General features: G+C 36.3%; 2 protein-coding genes across 10 annotated transcripts; one reads left to right on the forward strand and one right to left on the reverse strand.

Annotated features, from left to right (window-relative positions):
* Positions 1-984: 984 nt before the first annotated feature.
* Positions 985-13,588, reverse strand: LOC135102258 (transcription initiation factor IIE subunit beta-like). 2 transcript variants are annotated; one of them, XM_064007194.1, is made up of 8 exons: positions 13,430-13,588; positions 12,233-12,312; positions 10,156-10,462; positions 9,551-9,640; positions 7,453-7,615; positions 5,116-5,313; positions 3,735-3,908; positions 985-3,468 (listed from the first exon to the last, which is right to left on the reverse strand). In XM_064007194.1, exons 3-8 carry the CDS (start codon positions 10,212-10,214, stop codon positions 3,331-3,333), a joined length of 822 nt encoding a protein of 273 aa, XP_063863264.1. In that variant the 5' UTR covers positions 10,215-10,462; positions 12,233-12,312; positions 13,430-13,588; the 3' UTR covers positions 985-3,330. The 2 variants fall into 2 exon arrangements, with proteins under 2 accessions (XP_063863264.1, XP_063863273.1); XM_064007203.1 differs by lacking the exon at positions 12,233-12,312 and having other exon boundaries at positions 13,430-13,581.
* A 3,239-nt stretch (positions 13,589-16,827) lies between these two features.
* LOC135102318 (thialysine N-epsilon-acetyltransferase-like) lies at positions 16,828-25,774 on the forward strand. 8 transcript variants are annotated; one of them, XM_064007400.1, is made up of 7 exons: positions 16,828-17,073; positions 20,259-20,383; positions 20,674-20,888; positions 21,689-21,852; positions 22,204-22,331; positions 23,506-23,702; positions 25,104-25,774. In XM_064007400.1, the coding sequence occupies exons 2-7, from the start codon at positions 20,266-20,268 to the stop codon at positions 25,266-25,268; spliced, it is 987 nt and encodes a 328-aa protein (XP_063863470.1). In that variant the 5' UTR covers positions 16,828-17,073; positions 20,259-20,265; the 3' UTR covers positions 25,269-25,774. The 8 variants fall into 8 exon arrangements, with proteins under 8 accessions (XP_063863470.1, XP_063863480.1, XP_063863441.1 ...); XM_064007410.1 differs by lacking the exon at positions 16,828-17,073 and adding an exon at positions 18,102-18,188; XM_064007371.1 differs by lacking the exon at positions 16,828-17,073 and adding an exon at positions 18,108-18,236.
* The last annotated feature ends 1,841 nt before the right edge of the window (positions 25,775-27,615 follow it).

Genomic DNA, 27,615 nt, shown 5'->3' on the forward strand with positions numbered 1-27,615 from the left:
TAAATAATGCAATTACTCTATTTGTACTAAATCTTTCTGGAACCTCTCTTTCTCTCCTTTGCTGTTGGTCAGTCTGTACCTCCTCTCTCCCTCCCCCTTATAAGCTCTCTCTCTCTCTCTCTCTCTCTCTCTCTCTCTCTCTCTCTCTCTCTCTCTCTCTCTCTCTCTCTCTCTCTCTCTCTCTCCCCTGCACATGTGTGGTATTTACTTGAACATCTGTGAACATTCACACACCTGTGTATATATGCATACAACTCTCTCTCTCTCTCTCTCTCTCTCTCTCTCTCTCTCTCTCTCTCTCTCTCTCTCTCTAACATATTTTACTTAATATTTCTATCAGTATCTTGATTTACAAAATATAAGGAGAAAGGATATTTCTGCATCAGTCCAAAAAAATCACAAAAGTATACTGTAACTAGACCTCGAGAGAGAGAGAGAGAGAGAGAGAGAGAGAGAGAGAGAGAGAGAGAGAGAGAGAGAGAGAGAGAGAGAGAGAGAGAGAGAGAGAGAGAGAGAGAGAGAGAGAGAGAGAGAGAGAGAGAGAGAGAGAGAGAGAGAGAGAGAGAGAGAGAGAGAGAGAGAGAGAGAGAGAGAGAGAGAGAGAGAATTCCTCCCATATTTATATCCAAAACACTGTTAAGAAACATCACTAGCACAACATGACAGTTAAGCATTGATGCAGGCAGCACTATCTAGTGTGCTTTAGCTGCAATAACATGAAAGAAGAGTGTTACCACCACTAACATCTACAATAAATCAACGTATCACCCTCCTTCAAGGCTGACCAATCTCGTCCGCTGGACCTCTTCATGGCAGCAGTCCTGCCATTTTTACTTGACAAATATTGTAAAATTTAACCTACACCAGTTTGAGAGTAAGAAACTGCTGTTCTACATCACAGTAAGAGACAAAATAAAAGATGTGAAGACAGGCAAAGAATATGAGATGAGGCACAGTACAAATAAGGTAAAACATCAAACAATGTTGAAAAGGGAGACATGATTTATGTCACAGGATGAGGAAAAAATAGTTATTACATGAAATGATGAGACTTAATGATGTTTCAATAAATATAAACTTGTTATTGGCACATATGACTGCAAGATACTTGAGGGAACCAGTATGAAGAACATCTCATGACTGCTTTACAGTAATTCATACTAAAGCTGAATCTGGATTGCAACAATTTATAATTAAAAGATGTCACACAATTTATTAGAATTATGTATAAACAGCAACAAAAAAATTTACTTTCATCATTTCAAAACTCAAGCATAATCAGAATCAGAATATGTTGTCACTCCCATTTGGAAATGCTGAATAAATATAGAAATCTCCTGGCAAGCTTCAAAGTTTCTTCCCCATTGATATGGCATGATAACAGCCTATCAGCCTATAATTGTAATATGGTGATGAGCTGGCAGCTCTCCTGAGGTGTTCTGGTGTTATAAATAACAAGGTGATGATATTCCACACACACACACACACACACACACACACACACACACACACACACACACACACACACACACACACACACAATAATAATAATAATAATAATAATAATAATAAATAATAAATAATAAATAATAATAATAATAATAATAATAATAATAATAATAACAGCAATAAAACAGCAGTAGTAGTAGTAGTAGCAGTAGTAGCAGCAGCAGCAGCAGCAGCAGCAGCAGCAGCAGCAGCAGCAGCAGCAGCAGCAGCAACAGCAGTACTAGTAGTAGTAGTAGTAGTAGTAGTAGTAGTAGTAGTAGTAGTAGTAGTAGTAGTAGTAGTAGTAGTAGTAAAAGTAGTAGTAGTAAAAGTAGTAGTAGTAGTAGTAGTAGTAGTAGTAGTAGTAGTAGTAGTAGTAGTAGTAGTAGTAGTAGTAGTAGTAGTAGTAGTAGTAGTAGTAGTAGTAGTAGTAGCAGCAGCAGCAAATAATAATAATAATCAAAACAGAATGACAAGAGATATGACGGCAGAATAAGTGGGCGAGATGTGTCAGGACAATGTGCATCCCTCTCCAGTGTAAAAGTCGATCCATCAGAAGTGCATTAAGAACCAGTTCATAAAGAGTGGCAACAAAGCAGTCACTATCATGACTACAGGTAATTTGATTAAAGTAGGCATACATATTTCATTCAACACATTCCTAATACTGTACAGTTTCTACACAGGGTTAATACTTTGAATTTATCTCACTCCAAAAAGAAATTGAAGCATAAAGGAAACCATTCAACAGCTGTACCACAGAACAATGGTCATCCATTGTATTTATATGACTTCTAAATTAATTTTCAAGGCATAAAATGGTATTCAATTATGGACTGCCCTTCAGATACTTCTGTATGGTTTATCACTTCACTTAACTTTGTGCTGCATCTTGTCAAGATAATCAGACATAACATGTTTAAATCTAAAATAACAGAACAACAACCTGTTTACATATTATCTCATTAATCTTTAATGGAAGAGAAAAAATAGTTTTAAAGCAAAAGACTGAAGATAATGTGAAGTAAAAGAAATAGTAATATATAAATGCAACTGCACAATCATGTTTCAAAGAAGTTCCACACACAATTAATAAGACAGCCACATAACCCTTCTCAATACTCATTTTTCAGTAAATTTACACAATACTGCAGCTCATAGATACTTACCTACATCATAGAGATTAACGAGTCCTCTAAATATACCAGTACATATACTGCAATCCACACCCACATCCACACTTGAAGAGGAGGTGGGGATAACCTGGTGTAAGGGGATAAAACTTATTATCCTTCTTTTCTTAACCATCCCAGAATACTAACACCAAACCAGAGAACATATCTATGGAAACAGCTGAGAAACCAACTTTGTCCAAGCAGCATAACTGAGTTGAAGGCAAGGGAGAAATAAATGTGTAAAAAAAAAAGGAAAGTGAAGGCATAAAAGCACGAAGGTACAAAGAGAGGGAAGGAAGAATTAAGAAAAACCAAAATTGAAAAAGCTAATAATCTGATGTGAATGGGTGAGGAAAAGGGAAAAATACATGTATATGAAATATTGAATAATAAACAAAAAAATAGTAAAGAAAACCAAAACAAAATAGACAAAATGGAGGAAGAAAGAATTTGTCATCAGTTTTTAAAGAAGAATAATGTGGTTCTCTGATCCAAATTACTATAGGTGACAAAGAGTGTTACAGTGAGTAAGCTTGGAAGTAAATATCTACTTAGCAAAAATGTATTTTCTTTGAGATGAGTGGAAGTTGTGATGCTGAAAAGAAAGAAAGGAAAGGACACACAGAGACAGAAGGACCAGAGGTAAATGGCAGGAAAGTAGGTTCTGCTAGGCATCATCATAGGTCTGCAGAACATGTTGCATGTGCTCATTGTCAGAGATCTTAGTAGCTCGAGACCGGGACTTTCTCACTTTCTTACGGATAGGCTTAATCTTGGGCCCTGTGTCTTGCATTGACTTGATTCCCTGTAAGCACAAAAACTCTCATTAGTTTAGGGAAGTGGCATTTCTAATTCAGCTAAAAATGCTTCATAAATCATTGGGAAACACCAAAACATAAATCTTGAAACTAGCCTAAGAGGTGAGTCATTGGTGTGAAGACAAGTATGCTACAGTATGGAGCTTACATGTGGGTTAGGGGACAGAGTATATAAAAGAAAAAAGTGGCTATTTAAGAAATAGGGCCAGGGTGAGACAGTGGCTGAGTAAAGAAAGGTCACAAGATGACTTGCCTGCTTGTTAAGATATTCTTCTATGTTGTCATCTTGAAGACCATCAACAGAAGTGTTGCGCCATAATTGCTGGAACTCCTTCTCCACAGGGAAATTGATGCCCTTATCATGATAAAAGATGATCTGCTTCTTGTCTGTTTGCCGCACTACACGTAAGATTTCCTTGTCTAGTTGCTGTCACAGTGGAAGAAAAGTTTTTAAATATTTTTTTGCTAAGAGAAAAAGAAGAGAGGGGTGCAATGCAGATACATGTAATACGGGAGAGAGCCCTGGTAATAAAAATAAAAAAAATAAATAAATAAAATAATAAAACAGAAGTACACCTATGGAACTTTGTTTTGATCCATACATCAACAACCTTATTTACTTTAAATGAAATTTACAGATCAACCATCTTCCCCTTCTAAATATCCACTTTCTGGAAACCACTGAACTAAGTGGTAAATGTTTTTGCAACAAATGTACAGTGTTACTGTTTCAGTATTCGGTGGACAATAATGGGTAAAACAGTTGACTTGCTAAATGTCTCATCTCTCTGAATCTGATGACCTGTTTGTACTATTATTACTGAGTCAGTAAGGGAATCAAAGACATGTTCTATTGGTTTAAAGCAACATCACTTACAAGAGAAAACTATTTTCCAAAATCTTTAATTCAAATGTAAAAGCAGAGCAGGAAAGTTAAAAGACCCTTTCATTCCTCTCTGACATAATGTCTATATACATGAAGAAATAAAAATGACACTTTATTTGTAAAACAAATAAATAAATTCTTAAAAATAAACAAATTTATACCAGGCTGGCAATCCTACACATAATTGTCTACACTCAAAATTTATGTGAAATGGAAATAAAATTTTTATAATATACATTTGCAAGTTGCTTCTGAACAATACCAAAAGAAAAATCATTGAAATTGCATAGGAGTTTACGAAGATAAAAGACAGACAAGAAGTCAGTTTAGACTTGTTCTTGTCAAATTGCAAGGAATGCTCGTGATAATGTCACTATGTAAGTCATGGCTTATGAGTAAATGACGCCTACAGTTTCAAGACATTGATCAAAACAATTCTAACGGACTGATTGTTTCTCCACTCAATGCTCTCATACGTAACACGTCAATTTTTGTCATAAGATTGCTCATCACTGACTCATATGATTATATGAAGATTGTCAAGTCTAACATTTCCAAGTCTTTCCCCCGCACCTTTCTTAATCTATCCACTAGTTTGAACAGTCATATCCTTCTTTTACTATTTCTGCTTTCTTATATTAAGACTACAAATTACCAGACTTCTTTTCTTCCTAAATTGCTTATTTCATAGTGGTTGGAAAGTCCTATTCCTGTGAAGAAAATCTGTAAAGATTCATAAAAATCTCACCTTCATAACCTTGTCACAATGAGGCAAAGACTCTTGAATGTCATCAAGCAGCACACCACCGTGCCCCTTCATGTCATGCTGACGAAGGAGTTTGAGCAGTGACTTACGATCCCTCACAGGAAGTGGTGGCTTAAACAAGTACTTGCCCTCCACTTCTTGCACCTTGGGATTGTTGGGCAAAGCCTCTGTCACCAGCCACTGTGGAAATGGTCAAGACATCACAAAAAGGAAGTAGCCCTCATTCATTATATTGCTAATAACAGCTATCTTAATCTTAACCTTCAATCAGATGAATAAGAATCTACCTACAATAAAATCTTTATATGTCTGATTTCATATACACATAAATAAATTATATATATATATATATATATATATATATATATATATATATATATATATATATATATATATATATATATATATATATATATATATATATATATAATGATGGGAAAAGGCAGCAAAAACTCTCCAACCTGATTTATATGAAGTTTTCTGAATATGGGTTAAGTCTGTTGTCTTAATGAGAGACCATACTGCTGCTATTACCATCATGTACGGAAATCAAGTGCAAGGTATTCTTCATTAGCCAGTGAGTTGCCTAGTCACAAGTTCTGCAAATGTATACATCTAACATGTGTTTTTGTTGTTCAAGTGAGTGACAAGTTGCATTGCCACATCACCTCAATTCAAGTGAGTAATGGGCAGTGGTCAAGCAACACAACATTGGTGCTGCATCCCTAGTGAGTGACTGGGAGTGGTGACACATCACACAATCTGTACTGCAGTCTCACATCCAAAACATTACTCAAAAATTTTTTTGATAATGATTAACAGTACATAGACCAATCCTTCCACTAGTGAACAGCAACAAGTACATGAAATTGACACAGAAAATAGGGTAGAAAGACCTCTACAGCTATGTATCACTTTCAACAAAACACGCAGTCTGCACATCTAACCTTGAGTCACACCCTCCACACAACTGATTCTAATTCTTTTGTCAACAGATCATTTGTTTCCTATCAGGCCAGCACAGAACCAACTTATTATGGCTTGACTAAAAGGTCCATAAAGTCTAACCAGTTTATAGTGTTTGAGCAAGCATGTGTGTGTGTGTGTGTGTGTGTGTGTGTGTGTGTGTGTGTGTGTGTGTGTGTGTGTGTGTGTGTGTGTGTGTGTGTGTGTGTGTGTGTGTGTGTGTGTGTGTGTGTGTGTGTGTATCTACCTAGTTGTATTTACCTATTTATGATTTATAGGAGGAGGAGCCTATGCTTGTGATGCCTCATCTCAATATTTACTATTATCCAATTTCTCTTTACAACCTTGTATTGTCCTAGCGTGTACTATGTCAGTGTATTTGAATGTGTTAGGAGGCTTGTAACAAGAAACTGAAAATGGTCTAGCACAAAACACATCAGGTAGTAAACAAGTAGGGTACAATTTGAATAAATAAATAAATAAATAAATAAATAAATAAATAAATAAATAAATAAATAAATACATACATACATAAATAAATGCCATGTCCAATATTTTATGCAGGCTATGTACAAAAAAATTAGATATTATACACTGATTAAGAAATTAATGCAATAATGAGACTCTAGATGAGGAGCAAGATGCTGGAGATAAACCCACCAGGCATGAAGATGAGAGGAAAACCAAAGAGATGGTTCATGGTTGCAATGAAGGAAAATATGCAGGTAATGAGTGTAACAGAGGGCAAAGACTAAGATGGAAACAAATGAGTCTCTGTAGTTACCCTTAATGCAAACAGCAGAAAGAGGAAGAAAATAACATATGTTAACTCTGGTCATCAACAGCAAACTAATGCGATGTCCATAATCTAAATGCACTCCACTAAATGTTGAAGTATTTTGGTGATTTCTAATTCCTTAATAAATGTGGGAAAGATTTATCAGAATAATGAAAAATAATTATTACTTAATAATAACAATTACAACATGTAAACAAGTTTGTTAAGAAATTTAATTCTTCATTTCATCCATTTCTTAATACCATGTCCTATCATCTTGGCTGCTGGCTTGGAAGTACCTGCAACACTGGGGGGCAAAGATTAAAATTTTGTTAACACAGAGTGATTTTTGGGTCATGCAGAGATATGATTATGACAACCTGAAAGTGGGACAGGTCTTGTACAATAGATGTTTTTTTTGGATGGCATCTCAGTAATTAATTGGTCTTGCTTCTGAAGGAGAAGAGACAGAGAAATACATAATGAGAAAAAAAAAAAAACATCTAGATCAATAAGAAAGCAGAAAAGAGATACAAAAATCAAGACTAAGAAAGAATACACAAGGGCAGTCTCACCTGTTTCACCTTGGGACCAGCATTAAGTTGATTGGTCTCATCAAGAATTTCATCTATGGAAAGTGGGTGCATCTCCCCATCTTGATGACGGGTTTTCATGTGCCGCACAATTCTCGCCAGCACCCCAAACTTGTACTGGCTTCCTCCTGACACAGTTTTGTATCTGTAAGGTGAGTCAGAAAGAATTTTGAGGAGACAAGGAGAATTGAGGTGAACCAGAGTAGCAGTAAAGAACACAAACACAAACATCAGTAGGAGATAAAATCCTGAAGATTCCTTATGAGGATAGTAATGGAAATTGGGTTCACTGTTTAATCTAATCTAATCTACTCTGATGTCCATTTCCTGAAGTCCATACAAACACTGCAATCCTATTCTCTCTTAAAGTATTCTAACATTGTTCTATTTTATAGAGGGCCTTCCTCTCATCCATGGCATCCATTCTGCCTTTCCATAACCCTCTTGCCACTTGATTCTTCTCCATTATCTTCAAAATCTGAGAATCCAAGAGATATGACTGAAGCAGGGAATGGAACAAAAGCTAACTGTAGCAAGAGTTAAGAATGGATGGAAGTTCAATAAGTTAATCCCCATTTAAAAAAAAAATGAAAATGTACACGTTAAATATGAAAAGTGTACTGCTTTACTGATATCAAACTACTTTCCTTAGAAATATATAGATTAAGAGGGGATCTAATATAGGTATTTAAAGGGCATGAAGAATATAACAAGGATGATATAAGCAAAATCCTTTGAATCAGTAATCATGACAGGACAAGAAAAACTGGGTTCAAGCTTGATAAATTCAGATTTAAAAAGGAAGATACTGGTTCTCAAACAGAATGGCTGATGACTAGAATACTCAGTTATCAGGTGATTAGTGATAAGTCATTACGAAGCTTCAGGAGATCTGATAAATTTATGGACAGCAATGACAGGTAGATTATAATAATGTTTTATACATGGAGTGCAATGTCTAGCCCTACTAGCTTTTTGCAGTTTCCTTTATTTTCTTATATTCTCATGTTCTAATTCAGTCCCTTGGATATCATGTGAAGATGAGAGAAGACTGAAGTGTACTGAAAGAGCATGGTGAGGAGGTTGTATAATTCTAATGTAAGAGATGGCCCAACAGGAGAATTATGGAGCATTTCACTCTGGACAGAGAGTCTAAGCAAAGTAATGTTATCAGTTAGATTATTTTGATCTTGCTATGCCAAGGTAAAAAGGATGAGAGTGGCTAGTTCAGCATGTTAGCATCCTGAAGATGAAGGTGGACTGCAAATGAGTAGATCACAGATGCCATGAAAATTAAGTCTTGAGGAAGACGGCATACAGAAATGAAATTGACAGAAATATTCTACAGAACTGACTGAGTGGGCTGCCATAAGATGGCAATGGCTGCACCATGGCTAGAACCTGTCTTTTCAGAAAATAAAACACTGATAACTATTCATCTAAACCTACTCACTACATGGACCAACCTCTACTTACCTCCTTGCTGCACAACACTTACTTACAGTCTTAGTAGTTATACCTATCATATTCGCTTTACTAGAGCAAAAGTTATCCAGTATCTTTAATTTTTCATTCCTCTTTTCGATAAAATTTGAAACACTACCTTATTCACGTTTTGATAAGGGAATACTGAAGCATCCCAGAATATTAATCTTTAAGTTCTTTGAGGATCTGAAAGCTTCCTTTATTGCTTCTATAAAACATTCCACTTATTTCCTTCGAATAAAAATTAATACTTTTAAAGTACATTTAGCTTTTACTTTTCTGCTGCTAGCAGTCTTTCTTTTTACCTCCAATAAGAGATAAACCACAGATGACAAGTTTTACTTCTGTATTTGGGACTGGCACCTTCAGTGGCAGTTTTTATTTTTACTGGCTTTTTGTAGCCCTTGGCTGAAATCCCTATACATAATAAAAAAATAATAAAACAAATAAATTAATTGATCAAACAGATCTAATAATCCATATATCTGATCATCAATTTATGAAGATAATGCATGACAGTGAATGGTAAAGACAAAGTTACACAACAACAAATGACACACAAAAGTGTCCAAACAGCTCCATTTCTGGTTCTTACGCATTAGGGTCTGATGCAAGGGATTTGGGAACCTTCTTCTTCTGAGGCTCAGGTGGCGGTGGTACTTGGGGCCTCTTTTTGACTTCCAATCTGCAAGGAAAAAGTACACAAAATGATAAGGCAAAGATAGAATCAACAATGGAAATCCACAGAAACCACAAAAAAAAGTGCATGAGAAAGTCTGTTACTTAGTTGTCTATCAACACCAAGCTTGTTTTGTGTGTGTGTGTGTGTGTGTGTGTGTGTGTGTGTGTGTGTGTGTGTGTGTGTGTGTGTGTGTGTGTGTGTGTGTGTGTGTGTGTGTGTGTGTGTGTGTGTGTGTGTGTGTGTGTGTGTGTGTGTGTGTGTGTGTGTGTCTGATACAATATTATAATGTATGGAATCATATGGGACACAAGTCACAAAGTGGTGTGTACATTACACAAAAGAAACTCTCATCAAGAAAAAAAGAAAATAACTTTTCACAGTTGAAACTTTAAGTATCAGTCAATTTATGATTTAAGGCATTCAGCAACAATTAATAAATGATACGTACATTTCCTTATTTTCTTTTAACAAATTTTCAAAGAAGTGTTTACTGAGATAGGAACCAGAAAAAGACTTACGGAGTTTCCAATGCCTTTTTCAAAAAGGCATTGCGCTCTTTCATCAGTTGTCGCTCCATTCTGTCTAAATTAGATGACAGAATACCAGCTATAGGGAAAGGTGGTAGTGCTGGAGGAACTGAGGGCAGCAGCAGCAATAGTGTTGGTAGTTATGGTAGCCAAAGGATGTTTCCAGCTCACTTGGGGGACACAAGGTGGTAGTGATGTGGTTGGTGGAGGTAGTGATGGTGCCGCCCTTGAAGAGTCTGTCAGTTAAGTGAGTCACTGGCATCCTCTTCCCCAGGTTGCTAGGATGATTTCTATAACACTGTAAAGGTGCAAGAACTCCCTTAGGGGTGATACTCAAAGTCTGTACCAGTAACGAACATGCAATGGTATTCATGAACTTCATGAAAAAGTAAAGAATAGAGATAAGTTTACATATGTCCTGCAAATCAAATAAACTAATGTACACAAGTAATAGAATCATAAGGCGAAAATTAGTAACACATACTAAGCTAAAAAAATTAGTACTGTGCAGCAGCAATACAGAGTCATTCAGACACTGGATTAGTTTGTCCTGGCTGTTTCAGTAACAATCATTTGCAATTTACACATGTGCATACATCACTGAACACATCCTTAAAACAAGCTTCAGTCCTTGAAACTGTTTTACATATTTTCTTTAGCATTTTCAGTTTTATCTCCAGCATAAATTTTACTTGGCTGGGAATAATGTATCATACAACAGTCTCCTGTTTATGCATACATTGCACCCAAATGCTGACCATTTTTCAACAGATCCCATTTAGATATGCAACCAAGTATGATTCAATTCATGAACTCTTAAATAGGTCCAACAAGACCCATCATGCTACCATAAAGTACAATAAAATATTTTTCAAAATATCCTCATGTAAAATAAGCAAGTGCAAATACGTCCTTCCCAACTTTATATATGTATTCAGTACCTTCCGAGTTTCATGTTACCCAAGTTTTGCAATCCTTGAGTTTCACAGTGAGTCCTAATTTCTTATTATCCTGACTTTCATGCAATATTTCCTCAAGTTTTGTGTTCTTGTCACGTAAGGATCACACATTCCTACCATTGACATCACAAATAGAAAAAATAAATACATACATACTATGTATTGTATACCCATTTCTGTGTGCAGATCACATACCTGATCATACAAATTCTTTCTATAGATAAACCACTTGTTAACTACAACACTAATTGCCCTGGTTTGTATGCAAGAGAGGGAGTGAGGAAGCCTGGTGACAGCACCACTACACTGCAAGTAAAACACACAAACGAGAGATGTCTCATTACTCCAGTGGATGTGATGGTACAGCACCGCTGAATCACTCCAGATGTAAGGACAAAACACACACACTCACATAGTTTTAGATGTGATGGCACTGTCATAGATGAGTTATATTTAATGGTTATTCTTTTTTGTAATATGTACACATTTTTTTTGCATCCAACAATAATTGTTTTCTCTAATACAGTGGCAACAAGATATAGAAAAGAATTCAGTTCAGTTCAACAGCTACCAAATTATTTACTGTGTACATTGTGGCTTGGACAGAATCAGCTTACTCCATTATCTTATGATAATAAAATTACTTAAAATAGATATGTAAATAATTATCTGGTTTTGAGACAATACTGTACGAGGCAAAGATGCAATGCTAATCCCTAAGTTAAGAGATAAAAATATTTACCATAACATGAAGAGACAAGAGGAGAGCATCATAGCCTAAGCAGCACACCAAAATGGAAGATAGCAATAAAATTAATAATAAGGAAATGGGTATGGCATGTCATGGACAATTTGGGGATGAAATAGGCAACCAAAGGTGATGAAAGAGGGCAAAGCAGACAGTGAATAAAATTCAGAGATAAAAACTTTAAGTGATGTTACAGATCACAAAAACAATATTAATCATCTTTTCGGATGTTGTGTGTGAGCTAACCTTTGTAAAAGTTAGGATTCACAGCACTTACATCACTAGAAGTATATTTCAACTTCCATACATAATAGGCAGGTACTGTCCACAGAAACTATGATAAAAAAGGACTGCCTCTTACCTTTCCTGTTTCCTCTTCAGAAACAAGAGGAACATAAACATCAAACTTCTTTATTAGGTTTTAGGCATCACAAGATGATCCTGAAAATGACAACATTTTTAAACATTTTATTTAGTAAAAAAGATATTAAAGATCTGACAGCTACTACGACAAGGCTAGAGGGACGAGACTGAGATGGTTCGGGCATGTCAGAGGAAGGGGTGAAGCATATGTAATTTACGAGATACCTGAAAAACGAGAGATTCCGGGGAGAGTAGTATTTTGTATACATAAGAGAATTGTATTATTTCATTCCAATGTTGTGATACAATAAAATAATACCCATGCATCCTACACTTACTCGGTAATTGTCTAGAGTCCTTACCGGGCCTTATTACTGGTCTATTCACTTCAATTCTTTTACACATACCTTCACATGCACCTAAAACATCATTTTAAAGTGGGGGACAAATGCCCCCTTCCCTCTAGTCCAGCAAAATTGGGGACATGTGGGAAGGCGGGGTTTTTGGGTGGGGGAGACATAAATCAGCGAGCGATTTTCGGCCTTTCCACTGCCCCTGTAGGTTAGGTTAGGTTAGGTTAGGTTAGGTTAGGTTAGGTTAGGTTACGGTATTGGATACGTTTTAACTATATAGAAAGATCCATACTTGGTGTTGAATGGTGTTTTTAAAAAAGTAAACATAGAATCAATCATCTATTGGTTTTGGATGAGGTGTTTGTGAGCGAGTGATGCTGCACTGGACCTGAAGCTCCTAACCTAACAAACATAACCTAACCTAACCTAACCTAACCTAACCTACAGGGGCAGTGGAAAGGCCGAAAATCGCTCGCTGATTTATGTCTCCCCCACCCAAAAACCCCGCCTTCCCACATGTCCCCAATTTTGCTGGACTAGAGGGAAGGGGGCATTTGTCCCCCACTTTAAAATGATGTTTTAGGTGCATGTGAAGGTATGTGTAAAAGAATTGAAGTGAATAGACCAGTAATAAGGCCCGGTAAGGACTCTAGACAATTACCACTTACTCTTCCTATCTTTGCATGAGGTAGTATGCTTAAATAAATAAATAAATAAATAAATAAATAAATAAATAAATAAATAAACACCAACCACTCTACCCAAGCTAGTTAGTCACTAAAGTTTGCTTACGAGACCTAATCTCAGCACTTATCATATAGTTGAAGAAAAAGAGAACATACGTGTGGAAGGCGTGGGTAAAATTTCAGTTGTTGGGATTGAGTGGTGTAACTTGTCCTGGTGAGGGAAACGTGCAAACAACTTCACAACAACAACAGCGCCAGGCCGCGGCACCACCAGCCGCTCATGTGTTGGTGTGCTGCTAACTGTTCATAAAGGGTGTACATAACTTAACTAGCCTGCATTTAATCCCAACTAAATGTAGAATTAATTATATAAAAATATAGTACTAAAAAATGGAGAACTTAGGGAATCATGATTATCCCAGCACATAAACAATTAACGCTTGTTTTAAGGTACACGTAACCACTACTGTGAACAGCGGTAAAGTTTGAATCTTTTGACATTAGATGTATTCTTTGGCGATAAAAGAAAAATATTGTAGAAAGATGTGATGTTGCCTGAAATATCTGAGGAAACCTACAATCCATGAAGTTTACGCAGATTACGGAATAATATATCACTGACTATTATGTGACATACCTATTATTTCAAACATCTAGTTAGAAAATAATAATAAAAAAAAAAAAACATTCTAGTCGTCTGTTGTAGGGGTACGGAAAACGTAACTATTTAGTATTGACATTCTCAGCTCCTCTCCAAAGACACGATTGTAGCCAGAAGCTAAACAGTTACTGTAATTTCCTTGATTGTAGCATTCCCAAACACTTTCCAGGCTTTGCCGACTTGACTGAAGTAATGCTGTTGTTTTAAGCACATAATAAATGTTTCAAATGTTTCAAATGTTTAAATGTTTCATTTCTTGCTCCGTTCGGCAGAAAATCTCAGTACAAAATTTAAAGCATTCAGCAATAATGAATAAATTATATGGATTGCGCATTTCCTTATTTTTCTCTTACAAAATTTCAACTAAGTGCTTATTGAGATAAATTGTGATCAGACACAATATCAGATATACCATCTTCATCTTTGCAAATGTGCGACGCAATTTCACGCATTCTTTCATTCACCATCACCAACATATGCAGTCAACTGCTGATTCATGCTCTCTTGCACTCCAAGTCACACGCCTCTCAGCCAAAGTAATATTCAAGTTTTTCAACTCCATTTCATCAGCAAACTCCCAAAGCATTTCTCCATTACTGTTCATCCGTTCGCCACCTGTGTGTGTTCCTCTGTTGAGTCTGCCACAATGAGTTAAATGAAAGCTTACCTTTAATATTACTTTTGCCTATCATTTCGTGATTTGAGGTTGAGGTTAGGCGTAAACAGGTCCTGGGGGTGACTTAACACCCCAAATTAAGATGTTACTTTGGAGTTCTATCTTCCCAAAACATTTTATTTTATTTAGATTTAGATTTGTATTTATTTATTTATTTATTTATTTATTTATTCATTTTGTTATTTTTTATGGGGGAAAGAAACATCAGATTAGTTGATTCATTCAGATCAATTAAGAAATCTCTGCAAAGTCCGGATCCATATATATATATATATATATATATATATATATATATATATATATATATATATATATATATATATATATATATATATATATATATATATATATATATATATATATATATATATATATATATATATATATATATATATATATATATATATATATATTTTTTTTTTTTTTTTTTTTTTTTTTATGTAGGAAGGATACTGGCCAAGGGCAACAAAAATCTAATAAAAAAAAAAAAATGCCCACTGAAATGCCAGTCCCTTAAAAGGGTCAAAGCAGTGGTCAAAAATTGGTGGATAAGTGTCTTGAAACCTCCCTCTTGAAGGAATTCAAGTCATAGGAAGGTGGAAATACAGAAGCAGGCAAGGAGTTCCAGAGTTTACCAGAGAAAGGGATGAATGATTGAGAATACTGGTTAACTCTTGCGTTAGAGAGGTGGACAGAATAGGAGTGAGAGAAAGAAGAAAGTCTTGTGCAGCGAGGCCACGGGAGGAGGGGAGGCATGCAGTTAGCAAGATCAGAAGAGCAGTTGGCATGAAAATAGCGGTAGAAGACAGCTAGATATGCAACATTGCGGCGGTGAGAGAGGGGCTGAAGACAGTCATTTAGAGGAGAGGAGTTGATGAGACGAAAAGCTTTTGATTCCACCCTGTCTAGAACAGCAGTATGAGTGGAACCCCCCCAGACATGTGAAGCATACTCCATACATGGACGGATAAGGCCCTTGTACAGAGTTAGCAGCTGGGGGGGTGAGAAAAACTGGCGGAGACCTCTCAGAACACCTAACTTCATAGAAGCTGTTTTAGCTAGAGATGAGATGTGAAGTTTCCAGTTCAGATTATAAGTAAAGGACAGACCGAGGATGTTCAGTGTAGAAGAGGGGGACAGTTGAGTGTCATTGAAGAAGAGGGGATAGTTGTCTGGAAGATTGTGTCGAGTTGATAGATGGAGGAAATGAGTTTTTGAGGCATTGAACAATACCAAGTTTGCTCTGCCCCAATCAGAAATTTTAGAAAGATCAGAAGTCAGGCGTTCTGTGGCTTCCCTGCGTGATATGTTTACCTCCTGAAGGGTTGGACGTCTATGAAAAGACGTGGAAAAGTGCAGGATGGTATCATCAGCATAGGAGTGGATAGGACAAGAAGTTTGGTTTAGAAGATCATTAATGAATAATAAGAAGAGAGTGGGTGACAGGACAGAACCCTGAGGAACACCACTGTTAATAGATTTAGGAGAAGAACAGTGACCGTCTACCACAGCAGCAATAGAACGGTCAGAAAGGAAACTTGAGATGAAGTTACAGAGAGAAGGATAGAAACCGTAGGAGGGTAGTTTGGAAATCAAAGCTTTGTGCCAGACTCTATCAAAGGCTTTTGATATGTCCAAGGCAACAGCAAAAGTTTCACCAAAGTCTCTAAAAGAGGATGACCAAGACTCAGTAAGGAAAGCCAGAAGATCACCAGTAGAGCGGCCTTGACGGAACCCATACTGGCGATCAGATAGAAGGTTGTGAAGTGATAGATGTTTAAGAATCTTCCTGTTGAGGATAGATTCAAAAACTTTAGATAAGCAGGAAATTAAAGCAATAGGACGGTAGTTTGAGGGATTAGAGCGGTCACCCTTTTTAGGAACAGGTTGAATGTAGGCAAACACACACACATATATATATATATATATATATATATATATATATATATATATATATATATATATATATATATATATATATATATATATATATATATATATATATATATATTTTTTTTTTTTTTTTTTTTTTTTTTTTTTTTTCTTCTTTTTTCAGAATGTAACAATCCTCCGTGTGACCAAACTCGGTAATAAATTGCCAGCAGAAAAAAAAAAAAAAAATGCCAGGAATAAATCTCGGCACAAAATTCTCGAGAAATTGTATCGCGTGACCGGGTGGCCACGCAGTTTCGTCGCCCAGTGTGACACCGCTTAAATTAGCCTAGTCTAATTTTACAATGTCACAACCTAACCTTCGTCAATGAATTACAGGTGCGCGCTCTGTCACAAGTGGTTCCCACCCCTTCCCTGCTCCTCCCGCGCCGCCACCACCCAGACCTCTTGACATAACCCCTCACCACTGACGGCGACACCGATCACCACCACCACCACCACCACCACCACCACCACCACCACAATCATTATAATCATGAGGAAATATCGCAGTCACCGATAAAAGTAATAGTAAGTAATAGTCTCTCTCTCTCTCTCTCTCTCTCTCTCTCTCTCTCTCTCTCTCTCTCTCTCTCTCTCTCTCTCTCTCTCTCTCTCTCTCTCTCTCTCTCTCTCTCTCTCTCTTAGGGCCGTTTCTAGTCTTTTAGGGGCCTTATGCGAAATGCTGTTTGGTGCCCCTGTGTTGTGAAATTATGATGGGTGGATTCCCAGCCCTCAAAAATGGTTTGGACCATTCCTTTCACATCTAAATGTTTAATCTGTTGGACTTTTAAGAGGGAAAAAAGCTGAATTCGTAAATATGTTAGCCTACTTTCTTTAAAATGATTATACACATGATGCAATAGCAGTGTCCTTTCAAGGTATACATCTAATTTCGAAATCACAAAGTAGACAAATATAACAGATATAAAAAATGAAAATGTGTAAAATTTGTAAGATCGACCGACCCGAGGCTACATACTATAGTTTACCCATGAGAGAGAACGATAGAAAGCCATAGGTGTCATGAGAGAAAGCGAAAAGTAAAGGGCATATATAAAAAAATTGCCCTCAAAATTGACAGATGAAATACACCTCTATATTATATGCTATATGTGAAAGTATAATTTCCAAAAATATCGAAATATATGTAGAAATAAAAAAAAAGTATTCTCGGAAAAAGTCTTCTCGATCCTCAGCCGCTACCAAGGAAAAATTTTTACATCCTTGGTCGCCACTGACTGATGGCTGAGAGGCCTGAGCCTGACATGATGGCACAGCCTCATCTTGACGTGGGCAAAGTATCACACGTATGTAGGTGCAAGAGGTGTTGTGGCTGCCCTGTCCTGAATTATGATGAAGAATATCTGAGCGCCAAGAAGCTGAAGGAAGCTATTAATATATTAATATAAGCGTGATAATGCATGAATTTTCTATTCACCTTCAACTTTCGTATATTTTTATTACATTATTGATTCAGATTGATGCTAATCTGATGCAAAATCTACTTTTGAGGGCAATGTTTTTCTCAGTTTTCTTAATAGTTTTGTCAATAAACTGTATGAGGGGGGGTGCGTGGAGTGACTATTGTTCGAGGCTTCTACAGCTGCGTCAGCTGAGTCAAGGGACCATGGGAACTCTTGAAGGTATGTAACTCTGCGGAAGAACCTCATCCCTACGTTTGCTCTGAATTGGTAAGGAAATTACAAAAATGGTAAAAATTAAGTGATTTTTTAATTTAAAAGTTGATGTTTCCGGAAATAATTATTTATTTTTACACACACAGTGAAAAAGATTTTACAATAGATAAACAGAACAAGGTAAACATTCCAGAGCGTCTACCTGTTGACTAGAAAATTTATCTCTGGAAACAATTCTTTCATAATGGGAATAGGTGGAAGAATTTCTCCTCTTCTTATTCAATATTGCGACATATCTTATTCCTAATACCTTGTTTGTGGTTATCTACTACGTCGCGGCGTGCCAGGCAGCCACAGTTGCCGAATCACCTTAAAAGAGCTTCCGCGTGTCTAAGGTGTCTTCATTGTGATCATCACTGGTGAATGAAGGATTACCATTTTATTGCACTTACTGCATCGTAGTAAACGAAAAGTTATTGTTTTACTGCTTGTTAATAGGTTTCACAATAGAGTGAGTAACAAATGGAACAATGGTATTCAGTAAAAAAAAAAATAGGCTTCTGTTTGGTGAATCTTTTCCAATGCCCACTACGTCACGCCTTTTTTGTTTTCTTACTCATTCGTTTAGTTAAATTTGCTGTCAAATAATACATTTCCATTATTTCATTATCTTTCTCACCGTGCACAACAATCTGTGGTCATGGTGGGAAAGCAGATACGTTGTATCTGGCAGCTTGTCGGAACTCGGGAAGATCCCTGATCCCTGTTGACCCCCCACAGCTACGTAAATTTTCTAATCCCAATCTGTTAGGTAAAGATTTGTTTATTTTGTTCTTACAACCATTTACAGAGTGCATGGTCCGAATTTTTTTTTTTTTCATGTATTTTTATTTTTATTTATGTAAGAGGGACACCGGGCAGGAAAAAAAAAAAAAAAAAAAGCCCACGGAGATGCCAGCCCCCAAAAAGATATTTTAAGAATGATGGTTGCTAAAACCCATCAGAAATACTGCTATGTTTTATAACTGCTTTACCTCCCTGACAAATCTAAGGAGTGGAGAAGCAGCTTTGGCAGCGTGTAAGGCGTTTTGGAGGCGCTGGAAAGAAGCGTGAAAATTCCTGTACTACTTGCTGCTGGATTTAATGTTTTTTTTTTTCCTCGATTTTTTCCTCCTTGATTCATTTTTCAATCTCACTCGTTATTTTATACATTTCTTACTATTTCTTTTTGTCTTTACCCAATCTTGGTCATTTCTAGAGCTAGTGATTGGGGAGATGAATGTGGGATGAAAAGAAATGGAGGAAAACATTGCAATAGATTTCATCATACAAAATTACAAAGAAAAGGAATACGAATGAGTGAATAAGAAGAAATTTAAAAAAGAAAACCAATCACTTTTAGGGAAAAACAGATCTATCTTATTTCTTGGATCCCCAAACAGGACTAGCCAAACCTAACCAGGTAGATGGGGCAAAAACCCTTTAAAAGCTTCTCCATACTGTAACATAAACTTAACCTAACTTAATTCTAATGGAGGGGGGTTTTACCCCTCCTGGATCCCTCCACAGACATTAAATAAACCTAATCTCCTGAACAGGGGCCCACCTGAAATATTCCCAACAGACACTAACCTAATCCCTTCCCTCAGGGAAGCATTGGCCCCTCCATTGGACCCCTGTGCAGATACTTACCTAACCTAACCTTGTAATCTGCAGCTTGTTCTTTCTCCATTATCCACACTGTCAGTGAATCCTCTGTCTCCTCTACTATAGTGTTTCTTGATTTCACTAACTTAGTGATGCCCTATGCTGCCTTTATGAATTGATTTTTTCATACTAATGGGCTAGAAATATGGCAGTAACCTGTATAAATAGATACTTTATAATTATCCCATAGCCATTTTATCCACCTTTGGGGTATGAATAATAATGATATTGAACCATCTAAAATATTCCCCTAGAATAATGTTATAATCTTAGGTTCAGCTGCACATAACTATATTACAGAGGAATATGAGTATAGTTCAGTATGAAATAGGTCATTGGTTTGCATTGACCGGAAACAATTGTTTTAAGGTGTGCCATGGCTGGTATCAACATACGGGAGGCAAGGAAGACTGATGCCAAGAAGATCTTTGAGCTGATGCAGCAACAAGCAATAGAGCAGAATACTGTCCTTCCATCCCACCTCACTCATGAAGGTATGGCTGTACACCAGCTACACTGGTACTCAGTGATCACCTCAATAAAGAAGCGAAGTGATATTATGTAATCATGGCCTTTATATTCACTGACCAAAGAAACCAAGATAGATAGATAGATAGATAGATAGATAGATAGATAGATAGATAGATAGATAGAGAGAGAGAGAGAGAGAGAGAGAGAGAGAAGTTCCCTAGCAGTTCCGAACACTCACTTACTGTGCAAAGAGACATTAGCCAATCTGATTGTGGGTAAATAACACAAGTTTTAAGAAGCTTAATTTTTTCAGCCGTGGCAGAGGGTGGCTGGGGTCCGGCAGCAGTGTTCATGACATTTGTGGCAGAGAGGAAGGAGACCAAAGAAGGGGAGCTGGTTGGCTACATTCTGGCGCACCGTGCGTACTCCACCTGGGAGGGGCGTGCAATGTACATCAAGGAAATATATGTGGTCCCTGCATCCCGTCACTCAGGTGTGGCCACAAACTTGTGCAAGGAAATGTTGCAGGTGTGTCTTAACATGCTTATTGGTGAATGAATGTGGATGAGGATGCTTGTAGTGAGGTGTATTTGGGGAGGATGTGCTGACATACTTTTTATTAAGTGTATGAAGAGTGAAAGAATGTGTTTATGTAGCTGTAGAATACAGAGCCAGAGCTTCATTTGTGTGGTTCTTTCTCAGTATCTGTATCTACCCAGTTTTCTTTAGTTGATGTACACTTCTGTTCCCTATCACCTTTATTTTAGTCCTTTCCAAATATCTGTACATCTCTTGAAAGGCTGTATTTTTTTGTTATTTAAACATCTTCCATTTTTTTTGCTTTTTATTGTGTTCCCTTAAATATCCAGCCAATCTTTCTTACTGTATTACTAGCTCTTTATATACTTCTTTGGTGTCCTTTCAATTAGCCAGCAGTTCATGCTCTATAAAGAGCAACTGATTCAAATTTGATTCCTCCATCAATATTTACCAGACTCAAACTTCAAAAGTGTAAAATTAAATAATTTGTAGTTTTTAAGTTTAATTGCAGGTGTAAATATATTTTTTGCTGGACATATTTAATATTTTGCTCATTTGTGTTGTAATACTAGGGTTCTTTTCATCAGTGTAAACACATACTGGTGTAAATGAAGATTGGAGAACACTTTAAGGGATGCAGAACAATTTTATTTTGTCTTAAATGCACTAGGATTTTCCTGTATTTATTTAATGCATGCACTGTACAAGTATCCTTAAAATCCACTCACAAATACACACCAAACACCTTGGTAAGAGAATAAAGTTAAACTGCTCCTTACCATGGACAGGCTGCTGTCAGCATGGGCTGTAACCGGTGTGATGTGAGGGTAAACAAAGCAAACAAGGCTGCTAAGGATCTGTTTGAGAAACTTGGTGCTAAAAATCTTACTGAAGCTGAGGACTGGCATCTCTTCTTCATGGACAGCAAGGCAATGACAGAAATGAAGGCCAGGTTAGTTTTGTCGTTATTTGTATACTGGATGTTATGTGTACCCTCAGTTAATGATTATTCCATTAACTTAATTCCATTATTTAAAATGGAATTCCATTAATTCCATTATTTAAATGGAATTGTAATTTATATTAGTATCGTGAAAGATAAGTATGATTATGAAATTATATAAATGAATGCATCAGATTTTGAGTGGGAAAAGTTGTTAATACAATATAGTTAGACAATTAGACATATGAGATAAAGATTGTAATATCTACGCATAACCATTAACTGTTACCTTGCATGGAGTCAGAGTAATTACTGCAGTAGGTGTTCTGATAAATTTGTTGCTGGGTCTCTTTCTTACAGGTGTAAGGGCCAAGGGCCATCACAGGTGCGCCAAGCAGTCCCTGAGGACATGGCTGGCGTGATGGCCATGATCCAAGAGTTGGCAGACTATGAGAAGATGTCTGATGGCCCTAAGATTAATGCTCACAGTATGTACTGGAGTAGGTCTTTATGTAGATCTTTGTAGCTGTCAGTCTAACTGCACAGCTCCAGTTCTCAGTTTGACAGGCTCTTCATACTGCTCACCATCTGTTCTTCCAGTGCTGGTCTTTAGTATTACAGTCAATTTATGTGTCCTATATCAGCTTTAGTGTAACAATCATGCTTAAATGTGAAACATGAAATTTCATCACCATTGTAATCTGTTGGAATCAATAGAGAGGTTTTAATTCACATCACAGAAATTCATGCCTTAATTCCTAAGCTGTGGATGTGAGAAAGAAGTGATGGCAACCCAGTGCTTTGTAGGCTGTGGGTGTCACATAGATTCTTTAGTCTGGATGGGCATTGTTTGAACTGGCTGCAGCAAATTTGGGATACTTTATATTCTTGGGTCACAGACAATACATCACCAAAATAAAGGCCTATCCACACTGGGAAGCATGGTTTGGAGCTTCCAAAGAGTTTCAAACTGTTTGCAAACTGTTTTCAAACTGGCTGCCAGATATTTTGAGGCCTCATAAATAATGCATCATAGACCAATAATTTTCTCTGAGAGAAGGAATAATTACTGGCCATAACAATGACAATTTCCTTACCTGTTTGTGCAAAAATGTATGCATTTAATATGGTTTAATATGATTTAATATGATTTAATAACATTAAATTATGTTGAAGTTGGTCAGCTTTTACTCTGTCTCGCTGATGCCTCACAACTTATAAACTTTTAACTTTATGTAAAGGTTTAGTAACTGCCTACTTCCACCTTACTTTGTGTAAATATTGGGTTTTCACTTAAATTGGAAGTGTGATATATAAAATTTACTAGCATCCATGGAGCAATCTACTTGTCAAAATAATTGTCTATCCCTGGATTGGGTTGTAGCTTGTAATTAGCTTGTAGTTAATCTTTTTTTAGTACAGAGAATAAAAAAATGTATCAGAATATGTAATTTTCTATAATTCTCTAATGAAACTGTTATCCACTGGTCCATGTGGTGGCCCCAAGATGAAAATTTCACAAGATTGTATGATCAGAAATGCTTTGTGCCTATTAATGCTCAATTACCACAGTTCACTAAAAGTTTTTGTCTCATTTATGCCCATTGTTCATTTATTCATTTATTAGGTATCCTTCTCACCCATAATCAATTACTCCTGCAGCTCTGGTGACAGATTCTTCTCCGGACACATTCTTTGAGTGCTTTGTAGCAGAGAGTGATGGAACACTGGTGGGCTATGCATTGCCCTACCATACTTTCTCATGCCAGGGTCGTGGTATATACATGGAGGATCTCTATGTGAAGCCAGCCCACCGTGGCCAAGGCCTGGGGACGGCCCTTATGGCTCGGGTTGCTCAGGTGAGTGTTATCTGCTAAGGCCTCAAGTTTAACACTCATTACTATTTTGGAAGAATATGTGAAGGAAGCCAGAGGAGAGAATACCCACATATTGCTAAAAATTATGAAAAATTGTTAAGCAGAAATCAATGATAACACTTGGTCTGATGGGATTGGTCAGCCACGAAACAACAAATACTTGTATTACATTATCACCTCATGTTGTTTGCTTTCTCTTTCTTGGTTCAGTTTTGGCAACATGTTTCAAATTTTGACCAGTATCTTATTCGTGTAATTAATGGAGGTAAAGAAAGGTAACAGTTGGCATGACCCTGGCTGCCCACATACAGCGTAGATACACCCGTCACTCACACTTTTTGTTAATATCTCTTATCTATTTATGTATCTACATTATATATATATATATATATATATATATATATATATATATATATATATATATATATATATATATATATATATATATATATATATATATATTCAGATTGCCCAGTTTTTTTCACTTTTGTCAGATGTTACTATGCCTTTGAGTTAGAGGTTGGGGGATGGAGTCAGCCACCGGATCTTGTTGATGCAGCCATAACCTAGGCCAGTGGTTCCCAATTTCATGCACCCTTCCAGGATATTCATGTACCTTCACACCTAGGGCAAAATTACATGAGTATTTCTTGTTTTCTCTAGTTTTAAGACTAAATGTATATAAATAAAAGTATTAGGTCTCAATCTTAAAAATAGAAAATAGCTACTCAGTCCTAAACAAATGTTAATGTGCTAAATGTATAATAAAACAAAAAACCCCTATCTCAAACCTATGAAGCCCAAGTTGCATCTGAGTGTAATGTACTAATATAATACATACATTTATAATACTCATACTTTTATCTCAGTTTAAATTGATTTCTTGCATGACAATTATCTTCCTAAAATATCTTTTGGTACTTTTATACAATGTCAAGAAAATTTGACAGCATTGGGAGTACATCTTTTCTAGTGTTATTGATGTGCACAAGTAATAAATTTTTTGTCCAAAAAATCAAGTAAAGTTTATCTTTGTGTCATCAGTAAACCTGTTTTAATAATAAATAAGTCAAGATGAAGGGGTTGCATAATGCAGGATGCTGAATGAAACTTAGAAGAGTGTGATAACACTATATGTGACTGTATGTAGACTTACGTAACCGCTTACTTCTCCAGGGAAAACTGATACCTTTGCTACCACACTTGTTACTTCCTGCCAGTGCAATTTTTATTTGTTTATTTATTTATTTATTTATTTATTTATTTATTATTATTATTATTATTATTATTATTATTATTATTATTATTATTTTATTTATTTATTTATTTATTTTTTTATTTTTTTTTCAAATTTTCATTGAAATTGTATTATACTGTTTCCAGCGTGGCCTTACCTTGGGAGCCGACCATCTTGAATTCAGTGTCCTCTCCTGGAACACTCCAAGTACTGCCTTTTATCAAGCAAGGGGTGCCATTAACATCACTGCAGACAGAGGTGCTCAGCTGTATCGTTTTGTTGACTCTGTTATGAGGAAGTGTGTTCAGTAAGGGTGAAAAGGAGTGTTTGATGGTAAATTGGGGATGAGGTGAAGTTTCAGTCAGATTATTTTGAATGTTTTAATTTAGTCTTCATCAGCTTTGGCTATCATGTATCTACACTTATTGATCAGACTGGTAAAAAAGAAACCCAGAACTTTACTCATTCACCAAATCAATCATTCATAATACCTAGCAATATAGATCTTTCTAAATCAGCAGTCCTTTTGTTTATTCCCGTAAAATTATTTGCCTATGACATTATGTCTTGGTGGAGGACCCAAGATTAAACCAATCTGATTTTTCACAAAATACTTCCTGGTTTTGTCATGTTCTTTGGAGGCTTTCAGTGTTCTTAAAGGAAGTCTTACTAATATCTGTTATGCAGAGGAAAACAAAGAGAAATTCAAGATTAACTTTATTTTGTGCTTATTTTATGTTGCAAACATAACAGCATAAGCTAAGTGTACTTTAACAACTGTTATGAATAAAGTTATACTATATTTACAAGAAGAAAATTAATATCCTTGACTTGTGTACTACCACAGCATTAACAAAAGTAGTTTTATGTATTTCCTTCCTTGAGAGGAAATAATCAATTATGCCATATAAAGTAGAAAGTCTTGCATAACAGTATAATAATGATTTATCTAGATACATTGTTAACAAAGCTGAATAACATTTGAACTATATTGGGCCCTGATTAAACCACTCTGCCACTGTTGCTCTCATGTTGCAATCAATGCATCCATCCTACAAGCTGATATCAGATTATTCATAATTGGTATGAAAAAGCAGCATGCAAATACTGCTTTATATATATATATATATATATATATATATATATATATTTACAAAAAATTGCTGCAAAAGAAATAATTCAAATATTTATAGAAAATCTACATAAGTGTTAGTGTGTGTAGATTAATTTTGTGTATCATTATTTGATTGGCAGAAGGAAGTCACTGTACAATCACTTGGATCCTTAGTGCTCACAAAGCTGACACTGCAAGCATTGCTGTTGCTGACTGCTTGAGTGCCCCATTGTTTCTACCTTTTTATTTAGTCTTTTTATTGGAGGTCAACATTTCTACTTCAGGCCATAACCAGAGTATATTGGAAAGAAAAACGATGCCTTGATCCTTGGCTGAGCTGGGACAAGAAGTGTCTGTGATGTGTGTGGCTCTGGCTTTTGGTGTTACATCCAGGACCATGTGATCTCAAAAGCAGAAGCTTGTCTCTCTGGTATTACTCCTGATTAGACAGAGTGGAATAAAGGAAAAAGGCCTATCCTATGACCAACAAACTTCTCAAACATGACAGGTCTGATGGTTCTAGAATGAATCCTAACTTTCCATCCATGAATGAAACCATGAGGAAGGTCAGTTCATGCCTTGTGATGTCACACACAGTTCAACATGTGGTGGGCACTCAAGATAAATTCACATTAGTTATGTGAAGATTTTCCTTGCAAGTAGATTTCTTCTGTGGATAAAGTACACACACATGTACATGATCCTTGTTATATGTGACACATCCTCTATGTAGTTGACAGTGTAAAAACAATGTTAAATAGTTATTTCAACAATGAAAATTATTATAATAAATAATTATACATCATTTAGGATGCCTTGCTAAATTTGTCTGATATCTGCATTGTACACAGTCTTATAGTCCCACCTTATAATCATAATTTATTTCTATCAAACTATATACCAGGCTGACATTCCTGCAGAAGGAGGGAGCTAAGGTAAGTTGCACCTGATAACATCCACACATTCATACACAAGCATCTTGATTCACATGTACAAACATATACTCATTCCCTAGGGCTAAATCTACAACCAACTTTGTCCCTGGGCCTGTGGGGCAGAGAGGATAAACACTCAATACACATGTGTCAGGTGTACAAACATGCAGATGTCTCCCATCAAGGCCTGACAACTAAACTGGTTTACTCTTGTTACACCATGAGATTTCCCTTTCCTGATAAGATGTGTTGATCAGGACAAATATGGATAAACCTACAAAGACCTTTGAATTTACATGATGCCTAAGCATTGACAAATGGTCTTCATTCAGCCCATACACAACCATTCTTCATTGCTCCTCCACAGACATCCTCTTACATTTAATGTTCTCTTTGTTTAATGAGGCTGGAAGCCATAGAGAGAAAGAGAACCAATGGCTAGTTAGTGATTTTGATGTATCCAAGTATTGTCAAACTACTGCTAATCTGTGGGTTCATTAGCAGGATCATCCAACTGGAAATTCATGAAAAATGTAAAATATAATCAAAATTTAAAAAGTATTTCCTCTAATATGACTGTGAGGACACTGATGTTACAACTATGTGAAA

The sequence above is a fragment of the Scylla paramamosain genome, chromosome 1 (assembly GCF_035594125.1).
Source record: "Scylla paramamosain isolate STU-SP2022 chromosome 1, ASM3559412v1, whole genome shotgun sequence".
Lineage (NCBI taxonomy): Eukaryota > Metazoa > Arthropoda > Malacostraca > Decapoda > Portunidae > Scylla > Scylla paramamosain.